At 38.4% G+C, this 18,597-nt stretch overlaps 1 protein-coding gene across 8 annotated transcripts in view; it reads right to left on the bottom strand.

Annotated features, from left to right (window-relative positions):
* The window catches only part of EIF4G3 (eukaryotic translation initiation factor 4 gamma 3), a 275,515-nt gene that overhangs the window by 73,215 nt on the left and 183,703 nt on the right, over positions 1 to 18,597 (bottom strand). For all 8 annotated transcript variants that reach the window (XM_031962682.1, XM_031962683.1, XM_031962686.1 and 5 more), the window contains one exon: positions 1,852 to 1,940. In XM_031962682.1, coding sequence (XP_031818542.1) covers positions 1,852 to 1,940 — 89 coding nt within the window. The remainder of the gene's footprint in view (positions 1 to 1,851; positions 1,941 to 18,597) is intronic.

The following is an 18,597-nucleotide window of genomic DNA, read 5'->3' as shown; positions in this document are numbered from 1 at the left end:
ATTCAGGTTGTCTGGAGCACCTGCATCCTCTGAGAACTTTTCTCTAAACATATCTCTATAAAGAATAAAAAGGTGTTCAAGATGAATCATTTATGTCATCTGACAAGAGGATAATCTGAGACTGTTTATGAATGATCCCATAACAAAATTATTGACATAGCAGGTACTATAAAACCTCTTCTTTGCTGACATGTGTCTTAAACACTTTTATTTTAGATAGATTTGGGAAAGGACAGTTTACAAGGTTAACTGAGAAATATGATTCCTTCAGGACTACCAGAAAGGCAAATGGGATAAAAAATTTGACATTAGGCTTTTATTGAGCCATCACCATAATCACTAACTGCTGCTTGCTTTGGAGAAAGGTGGGTAGGGCACCCAGCCTCTGAAGAAGCACATTCATACCTCATAACACCTCATCATTTGCCAGTAAAGCAGGGTGGGTAGGAAGGGAGTAGGGTGGGAGTCAGGCTAGAGAGGCAAGGCCTGGCTCCAGAACGGTGTCTCCAGCCATCCAGCCAGTGGCTTGCTAAGGGAGGACCAGCAGCCTCCATACGCAGAGCCTATCCACTGGACCAAGAATCCTAGGCATGTACCTAGGAGAGAGCTCAAGAACAACGCTGCCTGAGGGGGCTCAACCCAGAGAATCCCTGTCACCATACCGGGAATGTGGGAGACTCCCCGGCCTCCGGAAGGTGCTGCAGGCATTTGATCCTCTGTAGGAGCAACATTTTCTTGTTCAGCTGCGACACCTGTGCAGCTGCTATTCACAGCTCTCTAACTTCCTGCCTGTTCTTAACTCCTGATCACCACAATGAAATTGCAGCATGCAACATTTTAGTGGTTGCTATGGGACTAACTGTGACATCAACAGAGCATCATGCTGGAGCAATGACAAGGGAACACCGCCTAGCAGCAGGGCCTACGGGGATGGGGCCATTCTTGGGGCTAGCTGTAGAGAGCATACAGACAGGTAGCCACCACCAGAGAATGTGTAGACATGAAATGGTAACCCCTGATTTCCAGTAGAAGCAATTATTTTAAGGCAATGGATTACACCAGAGAAGATTCCAAGACTGGGGCTATGAGCCAACTGTAACCACACTGTAGTCCATTTTCCAGCTCCAGGGTGAAAATTTTGATGTTATAATTATAGAATTGCAGACCCCAGCCCTCAGTATTAAATTCTACCCTTCATCCTATCTTGAGGACTCTGGAAGAAACTGCTAAGTTGGCATTTACAACAAAACCTAGCTTAGGAAAAATTAGGAAATAACTGTGTGGGGGAAAAGCTTAATAATAGTGGAGTCACCACTATGGGGCTAATTTGAAAGAGGCCACATAACTCAAGATCTCTCTGAATTTTCCGTGAGTGGACCATCATGCCAACTGCCATCACTTGTCTACATCTGAACAAAATATCACAAACTTGGTGCTACTTTGATTAGATGATCTATTAATGTGGAGTCAATTTAATATGTTGGGGACCAAGATAGTAATAATGTGAAATGAGCCCCCAGCATTCCAGACCAGCTACAAGAAGGAGAACAGAATGGCTTCCAACATAAACCATCACAGCTGACAAAGGCTCACCTTCCTCTACTTCCAAAAAGTGAAAAGAGGGCAGAGGGGGAACAGAGAGGGAGAAAGTAGAGAAAAGGGGAAATCAAACAAAACTGTTAGGAAGCTGGTGAGTAAGGCAAATCCCAGAGTTAACTGGGTTTTTGAAAAACTACTCAGAAAGTTCAGGAAACTAACAAATCTCTCTTTACTCCAATGACCCAACTGTGATTTTTAGAGAGGTTTGGCTGACCCAAAAAGGAGATATAGAGATTCACAGTGCTTTCTTACCTCTGATTCTGCCTCTAACGCCTCTTCAGTGGTTCGGGTTCGATCTTTTGGTTTCTTCCACATCTTTGGTGCTGTTACAGCTGTTTGGGCTGCAATACAAAGTTATGCTCATTACTTGCCAATATGAAATCATGGTAAGGAGAATCAGGTCATGTGGGGGAAGGGAATCAGGAAGTGTGTGGGGGGATTACAAGTAATGCTTTATAACTACATGGAAGGGACCACACTCAACAGGGTCAGGGTTTTTTCCTTTAACATCTACCTTTGACATCTATCATGTCAAAAATAAAAGTAAAATTAAGGTGAAATGCAATTTCACAGCATCAAATAGCCTTCATTTAGCATTACATGATCAAGAGTCCCCTCCCAAAATAGCCTGGCCATGTCCTTAACCAATATTCTCTTTGTCTAAATACCTCAGATGACAGGGATCCTTTTCCTTCCAAGCCAATCTATTTCATTTTTGGACAATCTTAAGTGTTGGGAGATTTTTCCTCCATCACTTCACTATAAAATTTGTCTTTCAGTAACTTTCAACTCCTGGTTTAGTTCTCTCTAAAGACAAATTAAATGACTAACTCCTCTTCCACACTGGAATTCCATATTATATTCCATATAAGGATTGCCATATGGCAATCCTTCCAATGGCTGAAGGCAGTGAGTGCACGTCCAGATCTTCCCTAACCTAAAGCTCCAGGTTCTTTAAATGTGTTCTTTTACAAGTCCTCACTTGTCTCATCATGCTGACTGACCTTCTCTGACTGCACCCTAGCTTATTAACATCCTATAATGTGCCTGGAACTTGATGCAATACTACAGATGTAGTCTGATCAGGGACAACTGGAACAAGAAAACCACAGCTCTCTTTGAACACCAAGCCTCTATTCACGAGGCCTCAGGTAGGATTAGATTTGTAGCTATGTAGGCCAGGGTGGACACATTAGGAACTTGCAAGCAACTAAAAGCCAAAGCCATCACTCCTTCTCACACAACTGTCTAGTCAATCTTTCTCTCCTGTATACGTAAAACTGATTTCCTGCTACATTTGTAGAATCTTATAAAAGTGTATTGATCTAAATTGTTGAGATCTTTCTGGAGCTGGACTCTGGTCATCTAAGTTTGCCCCTTCTAGCTTGGTGCCATAAGGTATTGTTCCAAACTACCTAGAGCCCAAAAGAACCCTAGGCTCAATATTTCATCTACACTTAAAATAGACTGCCTTTAGGAATAAATTCTAACTTTCTTTCTTTGACTGTCAAGCATGGTTCTATAGTCTTGCATTTCATTATCTTACCAGTCTTGTGTCATATGCTTCTGATCTATGCTTCAGCCACGGCATACTCTCGATGTTCCCTTACGCAAAATCCAGATTATTCCTATCGTCATTTGTATTGTTCCCTATGTCACCCTTCTCAGTCTGAAATTTTGCATACATAAAACTCTTCAAATATCATCTCTTTAACAAAACTATAAAACACTTTCGACACTAATAAAGTCAGATCTAACCAACTGGAAAAATATTAAATGCTCTTGGACAGGGTGAGCAAATATAATAAAGAGGACAATACTACCTAAACTAGTCTATTTATTTAGCGCTATACCAATCAGACTCCCAAAAAACTATTTTAATGACCTAGAAAAAATAACAACAAAGTTCATATGGAAAAACAAAAGGTCAAGAATTTCAAGGGAACTAATAAAAAAAAAATCAAATGAAGGTAGCCAAGCTGTACCAGGTCTAAAATTCTATTATAAAGCAGCGGTCACTAAAACCATTTGGTACTGGTTAAGAAATAGATTAGTAGATCAGTGGAATAGGTTAGGTTCAAAGGACAAAACAGTCAATAACTCTAATAATCTAGTGTTTCACAAAGCCAAAGACCCCAGCTTTGGGGATAAGAATTCATTGTTTGACAAAAACTACTGGGAAAATTGGAAATTAGTATGGCAGAAACTAGGCATTAACCCACACTTAACACCGTACACCAAGATAAGGTCAAAATGGGTTCATGACCTAGGCATAAAGAATGAGATTATAAATAAATTAGAAGAACATAGGATAGTTTGCCTCTCAGACCTGTAGAGGAGGAAGGAATTTATGACCAAAGAAGAACTGGAGATCCTTATTGCTCAGAAAATAGAACATTTTGATTATATCAAATTGAAAAGTTTTTGTACAAAAACTAATGTAAACAACAATGTTTGTGGCAGCCCTTTTTGTAGTGGCCAGAAACTGGAAACTGAGTGGATGCCCATCAGTTGGAGAATGGCTGAATAAGTTATGGTATTATGAATGTTATAAAATATTATTGTTCTGTAAGAAATGACCAGCAAGATGATTTCAGAAAGGCCTGGAGAGACTTACACGAACTGATGCTGAGTGAAACGAGCAGGACCAGGAGATCATTATATACTTCAATAACAAGACTATATGATGATCAATTCTGATGGATATGGCCATCTTCAGCAATGAGATGAAACAAATCACTTCCAATAGAACAATAATGAATTGAACCAGCTACACTCAGCGAAATAACTCAGGAAAATGTGAACCACTACATAGAATTCCCAATCCCTCTATTGTTGTTCACCTGAATTTTTGATTTCCTTCACAGGTTAATTGTACACTATTTCAAAGTCCGATTCTACTACTTCTATATGGACATATATACATATATTGTATTTAACATATACTTTAACATATTTAACATATATTGGGTCAACCTATCATCTGGGGGAAGGGGTGGGGGAAAGGAGGAGAAAAATTGGAACAAAAGATTTTGCAACTGTCAATGCTGAAAAATTACCCATGCGTATATCTTGTAAACAAAAAGCTATAATAATAATAATAATAAACTAATGCAGGCAAGATTAGAAGGGAAGCAATAAAGTGGGAAAACATTTTTACAGTCAAAGGTTCTGATAAAGGACTCATTTCCAAAATATATAGAGAATTGACTCAAATTTATAAGAAATCAAGCCATTCTCCAATTGATAAATGGTCAAAGGATATGAACAGACAATTCTCAGATGAAGAAACTGAAACTATTTCTAGCCATATGAAAAGATGCTCCAAGTCATTATTAATCAGAGAAATGCAAATTGAGAAAACTCTGAGATACCACTACACACCTGTCAGATTGGCCAGAGTGACAGGGAAAGACAATGCAGAATATTGGAGGGGATGTGGGGAAACAGGGACACTGATACATTGTTGGTGGAATTGTGAATACATCCAGCCATTTCTGGAGAGCAATTTGGAATTCTGCTCAAAAAGGTATCAAACTGTGCATACCCTTTCATCCAGCAGTGTTACTACTGGGCTTAGATCCCAAAGAGATAAAGAAGGGAAAGAGATCTGTATGTGCAAGAATGTTTGTGGCAGCCCTCTTTGTAGTAGCCAGAAACTGGAAACTGAGTGGATGTCTCTCAGGTGGAGAATGGCTGAATAAATTGTGGCATATGAATGTTATAGAATATTATCGTTTTGTAAGAAATGACCAGCAGGATGATTTCAGAAAGACCTGGAGTGACTTACATGAACTTATGTTGAATGAAACGAGCAGGACCAGGAGATCGTTATATACTTCAACTACAATATTATATGATGATCAATTCTGATGGACGTGGCCATCTTCAACAATGAGATGAAACAAATCAGTTCCAACAGAACAGTAATGATTTGAACCAGCTGCACCCAGCCAAAGAACTCAGGAAAATGGAAAATGAGTGTGAACCGCTACATAGGTGGTTCCTATGTAGGATGTAGATATTCCCAATCCCTCTATTTTTGTCCACCTGAATTTTTGATTACCTTCACAGGTTAATTTTACACTATTTCAGAGTCCGATTCTTTTTGTGCAGCAAAATAACTGTATGGATATGTATACGTATGTTGTATTTAACATATACTTTCACATATTTAACATGTATTGGTCAACCTGCCATCTGGGGGAGGAGGTGGGAGGAAGGAAGGGAAAAATTGTAACAAAAGATTAGGTATTGTCAATGCTGAAAAATTACCCATGCATATATCTTGTAAATAAAAAGCTATAATAAAAATATATATCTCATCTCTTTCATAAAATCCTCCAAGAACAAAATGATCCTATTTTTCCTCTGGCCTCATTAATCAGAACATTGTTGCTGAAAGAGTGTTCAAAAGAACATGGTATGTTGGGGGAAAAGACCAGGAGAATAAAAGAAAACACCCAAAAATTAGTGAAGAGTGCAGGGGACTGAGAGGCTGGTAGAGGAATGTGAAAAGGCAAATATATGTGGGACCGCCAATCACCATGTAGCTAGGCTGCTGCAACTACCCAGATTTCTCTTCTTTGGAGTCCCTGGGCAATGAAATTCAGCTAATCTAAGAGTAAATTGGGAAAACAATGGACTTGCCCCAAACTGAGATGTTTCCAACTGCTTCACTAAAATGTTTAAGACACCAGGATGGGGATTGACTTTACTTTTCTTTGTATCCTCAATGCTTTAATTAGCCCAATTCCTGGCATACAGTAGACACTTCATACATGGATTCTGACTCCTGCTAATCAGAGGATTATTTTCTAAAACTATCCACTCAGTGTGTTAAAGATTTTCTGGATCTTTTAATATTTTATTTATTATTTTAAAAATGATGACTTTTGGAAACATGCTATCAAATGTTCATATGTCACCTCTGTTCAATTCACTGTTCAAAATTTCAATTTTGTTCAACTGAAAATTCAAATTTCAAAATAAGTACTGATAAGGTATAAAAGATTGTCTGGATGCTGGGGATACCAAAGGAAAAAAAAAAAATCTTCCTCACGTTCAAGCAGCATACACTCTCCAAGGGGGATGGAAACAACACATAAACAAATAAGACAACAAGTAAATAAAAATATATGCAAAGTAATACAAAATAATTTCAAGAAGAAAAGAACATTGTCAGTAATTATGTTATGCAATGTTGCCCCTGTAGACACTATTGAGATGTACAGAATGGTTTTTGCTTAGACTAAATGGTTTCAGTCATTTATTCTATTCTTTTGTGTCTTTATTAAAAGTTTTTCTGTCAAATATCATTTACTGCATTCAGTGTACATATAGCAGCTTCATCTAATATTAATTAAGCTGCAACTAAGCTGAAAATTATATAACAAAAATGGGAGGACTGTATTTCTAATAATAGTAAATGGTTTTTGAAGAAGGAAGATATCAAAAGGGGAAAATTATAAAAGAAATCAAAAGGGAGATGTATAAGGATGAACACAGTGGCCAGCTGTTGGTAGAACTATAAGTAGGTTCCATCAATCTGGAAAACACTTTAGAACTATACCCCCAAAGTCATTAAATTATGTAACTCCATTGATTCAGTGATACTGCTTATTAGGCATGTAATCCAAAGAGGACTAGGACAAAAAAAAACATGTGTAATAGCAAAAAATTGAAAAGAAATGTCCATGAATTAGAGAATGGCCAAGGATATTATGGAATATGAATGGAATATTATGGAATACGGAATAATATGGAGTTTAATGGTGCCATAAAAATGAGAATTTGGACAGATTCAAAGAAATATGGAGAGAGAAGTTAGCAGAAATAGAACAATTTCACAATAACCTGAGGGGAAACAACTATGGAAGATCAGGATTTTGATCAGAGCAGGTCCTCAACACAGCTTTTACAAGGATGAAGGTGAAACTCTACTTGGTAAAGAAAGGACGCAGATATGCCTTCTTGTGTTGAGCTGTTGCTTGTCTATACACATGTTAAAAAGGAGGGGAAGAAGAAAGACAAGTAACAAGGACGGAAAAAATATTGTAGTTTCCTGAAATTAATTAAACATGAAGATGGTGGTTGGATTGATATTTACTAAAAAATCTTTTTAAAATGAGGACCTAGAGTGGGTAAAGGGCAAAAGTGGCATACAATAGGCATTTAATAATTGTTTACAGATGGACTGACTGATACAATGAGTCTCATTTTCCTTTAAGGCCCTATACAGTTTTCTAGATTCAAGACCATACCTTGTGGTTTGGAATCCCTTAAGTCTCTTATATTTTGATTTTTCAGTCATTTTCCAGTTGTGTTCCCCCTCTTCGTGACCCCATTTGGGGCATCCTTGGTAAAGATATTTGCATGGTTTGGGCAACTAGGTGGCACAGTGGATAGAGCATTCAGCCTGGAGTCAGAAAGACTCATTTTTCTGAGTTCGAATCACACAGTTATGAACTGTGTAATCTTGGATAAGTCGCTTAGCCCTTTGCCTCAGTTTCCTTATCTGTAAAATGAGCTAGAAAATGGCAAACCACTCACGTTTTATTACTAAGTATGCCATAAAATTCTGTATGCCATCTTCTGATGGATAAAAAATTTAATTTTAAAATATAAATTTTAATTATCCAACAGACATACTAAAGTAAAAAGTGTTCACAAAAAAACTAGCAATATTACATATACATGCTATTAAACCTCAAAATGCGTTAAACCCAGTGAGTTCAAAGAACTCCCACAAAATGTCTGCTCTGACTGCAGAAAACTGCCTAGATGCAAATCCTGACCACCTCTTGTATAGCTGTTAATGGAAATGATTTTTCACAACAATACTGTGCCATTGATAACAAAGACATCATGCTCAGGGCCCAGACTCACCCAGAAGGAAATTGAACCTGGGATAGAGAGAAGCAATCACATTCCCACTGGACCTTCTTAGTACAAACAACTCACCCAAGGAGTAGGCTCTGCAGCTCCCCCATTTCTGGTTAGAAAGCTATGTTTAGCAATCCTTTTCCTCTCCAATAGGCTAGCGCTGCTGTCCAGACATTCCACCTTCTTTCTTTAAAATGGTGAGCCCAGGGTGGCTCAGTGGATAGAAAACTGGCCCTGAAGTCAGGAGGACCTGAGTTCAAATCTGACCTCCTAGGCAAGTCACTTAACCCCAACTGCCTCAGTCAAAAAAAAAAAAAAAAAAAAAATCAATGGTAAAATGGTGAGCCCTAGAACTCTCAAAATTGGGACTACTGGAGAGAATCCCAGAGCTAATGTCCAGAATCACCATTTGTCAACTGAAGAGGTTGGGTCGTAAGCCTCTTCAAGGTCTCATAACTGGAAGAAATTCTCCCTTTCTCGATCTCTTAATACTGGGTGCTTCCAATCTTGTTATACCAGGAACTCAGCAACATACATGTTTTGAGACAATTAATATATAAATAAATGAATTTTAATGCAACATAAAACATCCTAAAATTAGAACCAGTGTTTTAACTCCTCCATCAGAAGTTTTTGTAGGTTCCTAGAATTTCCCACTTCCTTGATCAGAGTGAATGGGCCCTCTGGCCTTCGAAGGCTGCTCTGTTTTTGTCTCTGACTGGTTGCATAAAGACAGTCTTAAATTTCTCAACAGTGTGAATTTCATGCCTCACAACCTGCTCTAATGAAAAGAGGTGCCTATTCCACAACCATCCCCAAGCACCCTTCATGGTCTCACTGGCACCAAGTGTGATGAATGGGAGGGCCTACTTTGGTTGCTTTAATTTAAGTCTCTTTGGACAAAGGGTCAACAGATTTTCCAGTCAAAAAATGCTTCTTAAAGATCATAAAAAAGGGGAAAGGACCCACATGTTTGTAGCTGCCATTTTAATGGCAACAAGGAACTTGAAATTTAGTGGATGCTCCTCAGCTGGGGAATGGCTGAGTTAAGTTGTGGTATATGAATGTTATGGAATAGTATTCTGTAAGAAATGATGAACAGGCTGATTTCAGAAAAGTCTGGAAAGGCTTATATGAACTGATGCTGAGGGAAGTAAACAGAACTTCCCTCAGGAAGAAAGAACATCATACACAGCAAGAAGAAGATGATCAACTGTGATGGACTTGGTTCTTTTCAACAATAAGGTGATTCGGGCTAATTCCAAAAGGTTTGTGATGGAGAAAGCATAGTAGAGCATAGTATTTTCACCTATTTTGTTTTTTTCCTCTCGTGTTTTTTTCCCCTTTTGATCGGATTTTTCTTGCAAAGCATGGCAAAATATATTTAAAAGAATTGCATACATTTAACCTATATCAGATTGCTTGCTGTCTTGGAGAGGGGTGGAAAAAGTGAGAAAAATATGGAAAAAGGAGAAAAATTTGGAACATAAGGTTTTGTAGAGGTGAACATTGAAAACTATCTTTGCATGTATTTGGAAAAATAAAAAGCTATTGAAATGTTTCTTAAGCAATTTAAAAAGATGTGTTCTTGTCTGAAGATGTCTAGATTCTTGACTAACTTTTGTGATATAGGAATTATCTTCAAAAATATTATATTTGTTATGTTATCAAATTGAACATAAATAGTTCCCCAATTGGTTATTTTTTTTTATTATATTCTCTTTTGTTATAAAAATGTAAAAATTTTAACATAATCAAAGACATCTAAATCAAACAGACCTTGATATTTTTGGCTATTTTTTCTCTATATTATCTCTTTGCTTCTTATTAACCTAAAAGACAGCTTAGTAAGCTAGACTTGGGAGGTCAGGAAGACTTCAGTATAAAAACTGCCTTGGTTCTTATTAGCTATGTGGCTTTACACATGATATTTAACCCTGTTAAGCTTCAGTTTCCTTATTTGTAAAAAGAGAATTAATTGTAATACCAACTATCTCTCAAGTTTGAATATGAGATTTCATATACATACATATGCATATGTACAGATATACAAAATTCACTTTGTAAACCTTAATGGACTATGTAATTATTAGTTCTTTTATGAAGAAAACCCATATGTTTTTTGACCAATACTACAATAATTATGCAAATTGAATTGGCAAGTATTTTAATTTTATTTTTTAAATGTAATCCATCTAAGAATCCCTTATGTCTGGAATTCTCTTCTTCACCTTGACTTCCCAGCTTCCTCTTTTGTAGGAGATCTTTCCTTCTTGGCCTTTCCTGCTATCTGTACCTTCTAGGCACCCCTAAAGTCACCTTGTATCTATTTTATAATATTCTATGTGTGCATATTGTCTACTTGATATGAGGGAGCATAGTGTCTGGTACAGAGTACATAATTTAACAAAAGCTTGTTGATTGACTGAAACAGATCTTTAATCAAAAGAATAATGATTTTATAGTTGATCTTACATAGATTATGTAAAAAGTAAGTTAATTCCCAAATATTTGATTGTTCTTATTACTGTAAATGGTACATGTTTTTCATAATACTTTCTTGATGTTTATTGATACTAAATAAGAATCCAAATTGGGTTAATTTTGTATCCTGATTTGGCAACTCAAATGCCCAAAATATACTGTTCCCCACAAATAATAATATATACCTCAGGGCAACAAGATGGCACAGCAGAGAGAGCACCAGCCTTGGAATCAGGAGGACCTAAGTTGAAATTCAACTTCATTCACTAGTGTGACCTTGGGCAAGTCATTTAACCCTTACTGCCTCCCCCAAAACTGCCCAGAATCACACACAAAAGAGCCCTATAATTCATCTTAGTTTTCAACACTTATCCCACTAATATATTTATCTCTTAGTCCAACTGCTGTCATATAAAAAGAGTGAAAAGTGAGAATACTTCTAATGTTTCCCCATTATATTATTATATTATATCCATTATTGGATATGGATTTAAACAAAATTTTGTTACTGTGTTTATGATTTTATTATTGTATTTCTGTTCTTTTTAGTGTTTTTATCATAGATAAATAGTGGATTTTAACTCAGATTTTTTTTCCTGTATCCATAGATGATTAGACTGAGTTAAAAATAAGTCAGGAAAATAACAAAAAACACATAAAAGATAATCAACAAAGCCACACATCAAAATCCATGGGATGCAGCTAGAACAATTTTTAGAAGCAAATTTATGTCACTTAAGTTACTAAGATAAAATAATTGGATTATCATGTGTCCATCTAAAATCACTAGAAAAAGGACAAAGCAATAATCATAAAAAATAACAATGAGATTATCAAGTTAAGAGTAGAAATAATCTGAACTGAAAATGAAAAGAACTTTTGGCTTTGATAAATGCATTAATAATAGTTTTTTGTTAAATGCTAATAAAATTCACAAATCATTAGAAATTTATCCCCCCAAAGTGAGAGGGGAAAAAAATGAGTCCTGAAGTCAGAAGGAACTTAGTTCAAATCTGACCTCAGACACTTAATATTTCCTAGCTCTGTGATCCTGAGCAAGTCACTTAACCCCAATTGCCTCAGCAAAAAATAAATAAATAAATAATGAAAAATCCATCTGGCCCAGATTCACAGGTGAATTCTTTTAAAACTTCTAACAACAAATAATTACTTGTATTACACAGAAACTTCTTAAATATAAAGTTGGGACACTGTACAATGCCTTTAATAATTTTTTAAATCTGGTAAAAATAAAACTAAAAAAGAAAATTTGGACCCGTTTTTTAAAAACATTGGACCCCATCTAAATGGGAGGAGAGGAGGAAGAGAGAATGGGAGAGGAAGAACTAAAATACTCTAAATATTAGCTAACAGAATACTTCAATACATAAAACATCATGACCAAAGAGAATTTATAATCGTTATGTGTGTAAGTTATTCAACAGGACAAATCTATCAATATAACAAATAATCCTCAAAAAACTTTCCTATAAATATATCACTATGCAGAAATAAAGCCTCTATGTGTTTTTAGATTTCATGGGTATCAGCAGAGTTCATGGGATGAGCTGCCCACTTCTTTCCCACTTAGTCATTTCATAGAATCACAGAATTCAGGAGCAGATATAAAGACCTCCAAAGAATCTCCATATTGTATTCTCACCCAATGGTCACTGAGCCTCTTCCTAAGGATCCCCGGCACAATCCCCTCAGAGAACATCCATTCTGAACTCGCCCCCATTGAGCCCCCATTTACCTCCTTAATCTCCCCCTTGATGGCTTCAAGTTCTGTCTCTGGGCACAAGGAGAACCAATGGGATTCCTATAACTACTTGCCAAAGCCCAGGCTGGTCCCTGGGAATCCTCCCTTCTCCCGGGCGGTCCTTGGTATCTGGGTGCCCCCTGCCGTGTCCTCCAGGCGTGGCCTGGCTGAGGCAGAGGACAGACCCCCTCCCATGCCTGCTTCTCCTAAGGCCGCCAGGACCTCCCTAGCTTTCCAGATCCCCACGTGGCACTGCTGACTTCTGCCGAGCCGAGCGCTATCCAACAACGCCTCACTGCTGGTTTCTGAAATCCCGATCTGGGGCTTGTGCCATCTGTGAATCTGCCAGACATTCTTCAGGAGGCCCATCACCTCATTCATTTCTCCCTGCATGGTAGTCTTGAGAGGCGAGGCCCTAGGGGCCACAACAAGCCAGGCCTGCTTCCCTTCTGCCCCAGCAGCTCTGGACACACCATCTGCTGTCCTTTTATTAAGCTCAAAGACGCTCTGAAGGTGACACCATCCTCATTTCCCAAGCCAGGTCACTAAACTCTCCTGTGCCAGCCTATAACACTGCCTTAGGCATCTCCTCAAACACAGACCCCAGGAGAGGGAGAGAGGAGAGCGTGGGGCCGAAACGCCAAAATGTGAATCTCCTAATATTTGTCTTCAACAATGGACTTCACTGACGTGGTTAGGTGTATTTCCCAGTGGTTTTCCCCCCATCCTTTTTCTCAACCCATTTCAATAATACTGAACCCCCAACTGTCAGAAAGGAACCCATCCTAGTGTGCTCCATTTCCATTCACTTACACCTGAAGCCATCACATATCAATTCCTTACAGTTTCACACATGTCTTTAGAAACTCCTGCTCCATAATTAACAAAATTACTTTCATCCTATACCATGTTCTATCTTGCTCCTTCTACCTTCTAATTCTCCCTGAAACCTGGCTTCCCTGGCCAACCTGTTCAATAATAGCTGTCTTCTACTCCCTGCCCAGTTCCTGCCCCATAAAGAACTGGAACTCTCTTTGCTCCCCATTGTCATCCCAGACTCTTCAGTGACCACTATCTCTTAGCAGCATCTCTTCATTTAAGATTTGAGCTATCTAGATCAGTGGTTCTCAAACTTTTGTTTTCAGTATCTTTATCCTATTAAAAAATTGTTAAGGATCTCTCCAAAGTCTTTTTGTTTATCTGGGTTATATTTATAGACATTTACCATATTGGAAATAAAAACTATTTTTGAATTTGTAGACCCTCCAAAAGGGTTTCAGAGATCCCCAGGATTCTCTAGACCATACTTTGAGAACCACTGATCTAGATTAATCATCCAATCATAATTCTGGTAGTCATTATCTACTTACCCTGCGCATCCCAGGGATATTCTTCCCACCCCAGCGACTGCTCTCATCACATAGGGGCCTTTAAAATACATGTTGATTTTATTTCTCAGTTCTTCAAACTATAAAAATCCCAACTCAGCTACAAATCCTTGATCTTGTAATTCTAACTGTTCAACTTGCATATTCAAGAATTCAGTTTCCCTTATGTAATCATAATCTTTTTTTTTTAATAGCCTTTTATTTACAGGATATATACATGGGTAACTTTACAGCATTAACAATTGCCAAACCTCTTGTTCCAATTTTTCACCTCTTACCCCCCCCCCCACCCCCTCCCCTAGATGGCAGGATGACCAGTAGATGTTAAATATATTAAAATATAAATTAGATACACAATAAGTATACCTGACCAAAACGTTATTTTGCTGTAGAAAAAGAATCAGACTCTGAAATATTGTACAATTTGTAATCATAATCTTTTATCTTTCCACCTTTTTCCTATAACTTCCTCCTCAACTTACTCATTATCTTTATCATGAGCCCCAATCTCTCCTCTCCCTCAGAATTTCTCCATGCTACCATCCCTAATTCTAGATACCTTTTCTTCCCTTGCCAACATAAATAATTCTCTTCTCTCAGATCTCTGTCTCTCCTGTCCTATACTGACCATGGATTGCTCCCATAACTTGAAGAGGTAAGGAAAAGTCACAAAAGTCTGATCATCTCACATTTCTGTACCCTTGCAATTGCTATCCCTATTCCTGGAATGCTTCACATGGGAATGCCACCTTGCTGCAAGGGAGCTTTCCAAGTCCCTCCAGCTGCTAGCCAATTTCCTTAGAAATGAACCTATCTTCCATCTACTCCATTTGTAACCTATATGTACTTGCTGTCTCCCCTTTAGGATGGAAGACAGATTCTGCTTCATATCCCTAGCATTTAGCACATGCTTAGTAAGTAACAGGCACTTATACCTGTCCACTAGCTAATAAATCTGTAACTGTGGTAAGAATGTCACATAAGCCTTTACCTAAATCATTGATTAAAAGTGTTAAATGACCAAAAAACAAGAACAGAGCTTGGAGCACTTATTACACAGGGCATCAAGCTAACACTGGAGTCTGCATCTGGTTACTCAATTAGCCTGGAATCCTTATGTTTATCTGACTGCCAAGCTCAAATCTGACTTTTTTCTCTCATAACATAACCTGGGGGCTCTACCTTATTCTCCTGTGGACCAGTTTGATAAGTACCACAAAAAGGATATAATGTTTCTTTGACATCACTCGTTTCTGATTAAGCTATGTTGGCTTAGTGATCATTATTTCCTATTTTTCTCGATGTTCAGTCTGAGAATTTGGTCTGGAGTCATTAGCCTATAGTTTGTAAACCATCATCACTTTTTCTTTTTTGACAATGACGACATGAGGTCTTCTCCATGTCAGTGGCACTTCTCTGGTACTCCAGAATCATTAGCAGCACTAACTGTGCCTCAGCATCTCTTCTCCTCTCCCAGCGTCTCTTTCAGGATCTCCTTGTTTCTCCTGGAGGCCAATGTCCCATGAGCCGTTGTTACTCTGTTCTCAGCAGGTCGAAGAATCTTTTTGGCAGAGAAAGAACAAAGCCGCTCTGACTTCTTCTGCTGCTGGTTATCATTGTCTCACCCACCCCCAGTAGCAATTCTACCTCTCTTTGATCCGGATCAATACTGGTTAAAAAAAGAAATCACGTGGATGTTGTCTTGAGCTTTCTTCAGTGAGTGGCCTTAAGTCCTGACACTGTTCTTGGGCTATTGAGGCTGATCTCCATCTTGTCCACATAGATACAGATCTTTTAGTCTCAAGCTTGTACTAGGCTCACCCCAATTGGTCTTAGGCTCCTCGTCCGAGCCATTTCCTAGATGTATCCTCTACTTCTGATGCACTCCCCACATCTTTGAATCACTGGCAGCTTTGACTCGGAGACTGTGGCACGTGAAGATCCATAAAATGCAATGCCTTTTAAAAAACACCACAAAAATGTCTGCTTCAAAAAGACCACTTCTTCTAACCTCACAGTTTAAAAAAAAATGGCAAATCCGATCTCTATAGGGCTGAGGTTAACGGTGCAGTGTTATCCCAAGGTGAAGTAGGTCAGAAGAAGTAGAATGCGAACTTCTCGATGATGGAGAACTGAGGCTCAGAGAGGCAAGGGGACTCCCAAAACGACCTGCTTACCATCAGTCAGAATTGGAACTATAAGTCAGCCAGTGTTTTCTTCACCACTTTATCAACTAAAGTAAGCTAAATAAAATTGGATAAATGATAGGGAAGGGGCTCAGAGAAAGGGGAAGAATACACTCTCTTCGAGATGATGAGAGCTCACATTTCCACTCCTTCCTCTAGCCCTCTGAACCCAACTCCTCTCCTGCTTCTGGCCCAGGCCACACAGCCCTTAACAAGAGGAGTAACCACTGTGTAAAAGGAACCCCCTTCTTTACCCACCATCACCACCACCTGCCAGCAATAGGCAGGGAGCCCCAGAAGCAGCCCCTGGAGATGGGCTGGCAAAGTCTCGTGTCTGGGAGTGCTGCTGCCTCCCCCTTCTGCAGCCACACATAATGAAGACCTCGAGAAGAAAGTTACCAAAAAAGCCTCGAACCTGTCATTGGGCTCTACCTCAGCAACGGAGGTGAGTCGATAGAAATAACCAATTTCTTTTGCCGCTATGCTCTAAGGTGCATGGTCTTTTCCATCCAACTTCTTGTAGAAACCACGAGCTCCTGGAGACTGAATTTTCCATTTGTAGTATGAGCACAAAGCACAGTGCCTGGCACGTTTTGTTTATTTTTGCTGTCCAGCCGTTTTTCAGTTGAATTCAACTCTTTATAATTCTATTTGAGGCATTCTTGCAAGAGGCAATGAAGTAGTCTGCCATTTCTTTTTCCCACTCATTTTACATATGAGGAAACTGAGGCAAAGAGAGGTAAGGGAGGCCACATTTGAACTCAGGAAAATGAGTCTTCCTGACTCCAAGCCCAGCACTCTCTCTTCACAGACACCTAACCTGCCATTTTGCATATAGTAAATACATAATGATTCATTTCATCCATTCACTGGAAATTTTGGTCCTGAGAAATGGAAGTATAAATCAAAGCCCAGATGCCCTGATTTCAAATTCCATGATCTTTCCACTAGACAACAGGTTTTGTTCATTCCTGTGTGGGCAGTTGACCCCAGGAAGCAGAAAAAACAGGATGCAGTTGCCCAACTGTCCGAGTGCAGGGGGCTTGGGATGTGGTAAATAGGACGCAGCTGCTCACTTAGCCAGGTGTAGAAAGCTTGGGTCTAAAGGTTTCAACATCAGAGGCTCAACAGAGTTTTATTAGTTTCAAAGTCCTTATAAGTCCCAACCAATGGCTGAAGAGCAGCCTCCCCTGGGAGGAGACAACCACTGTCTTATTCTATAAATACCCGTCACAAGTTATGTCCTCTGACCAACCAACTCTCTGATGCTGTTTAGTTCCATCTGCTTTTATAATAATAAAACTCTTCCTTTGGGAAGAAACAAGGCAGGTCTCAATAATTTTTTATTAAACAAAACTTAAATTCCACTGCATTCCCACCTGAATATCAAGGCTTGTGGCATTAAATTCCTAATGGGCAATTGCAGAACCAAGAACAAAAACTACTGAATGTTCTTTATAAAAAATACATAAAGTCCTTTTGTTTTTAACGGTAAAATACAATGCTTTTTTTAAAAAAAAAATCCTGCTAGAAGCACTCTATAAAGCTTTATTAATTATCTTTGGAATATTATGGCTACCACGTCAGATTTTGCTCTTTATAGAGTTCCTCTAAAATTCATAGGGTTTTGTAGTAAAGGCACGACCTATGGATTAAAGACTGAAAATATGTGCACACGCGCGCACACATGTGTGTGTGTGTCTCCTTCCTTTTCCAATTCCCCTTCCCCCCATCAATAGGACCAGAAAAAAGGTCAGATAATATAACATTTTAATTTCCAATTGATCCTAGGTTCTCATCACAAACTTCTAAGCAACCAAGGTCAACTCTTTTCTAACAGATAGCAAAAAGCTAAAGATGTCACATTGTCCCTGCAGCTACTTTTTTTAAAAAATACTTATTAAGCTGTGGATCATGATGGGTCACATTACTGAAATGTGGGATTGTGAAAAATTTTGCAACAGTAAAAGGTTTCTGAACACAATGAACAAAGATTAATTCAAAATCAAATGTACTCTGTGAGAGCAAGGATCATTTAATCTTATTTATTAATCTTTGCATCACCTCTAACACTTCTCACAGTGCTCTGAACATAGTAAAAACTTAATAAATCTGTTATTTTGGGTATGTTGTTGATATATAGCTTAGAAAAATGGTTAAGAGGCAATTGTCCAGATATTAAGAGTTTGAACTAGACTTTTCCTTAGAAATAAATAAATGTTTACTGAATTGAATTAAGTCACTTGGATCTTGGTACACTCACTGTGGTGTAAATTTGGTTAGTGAAGACAAT

The sequence above is a fragment of the Sarcophilus harrisii genome, chromosome 3 (assembly GCF_902635505.1).
Source record: "Sarcophilus harrisii chromosome 3, mSarHar1.11, whole genome shotgun sequence".
In the NCBI taxonomy this organism is placed as follows: domain Eukaryota; kingdom Metazoa; phylum Chordata; class Mammalia; order Dasyuromorphia; family Dasyuridae; genus Sarcophilus; species Sarcophilus harrisii.
The sequence above is the reverse complement of the archived record's forward strand: the minus strand, read 5'-3'. Positions and strand labels throughout refer to the sequence as shown.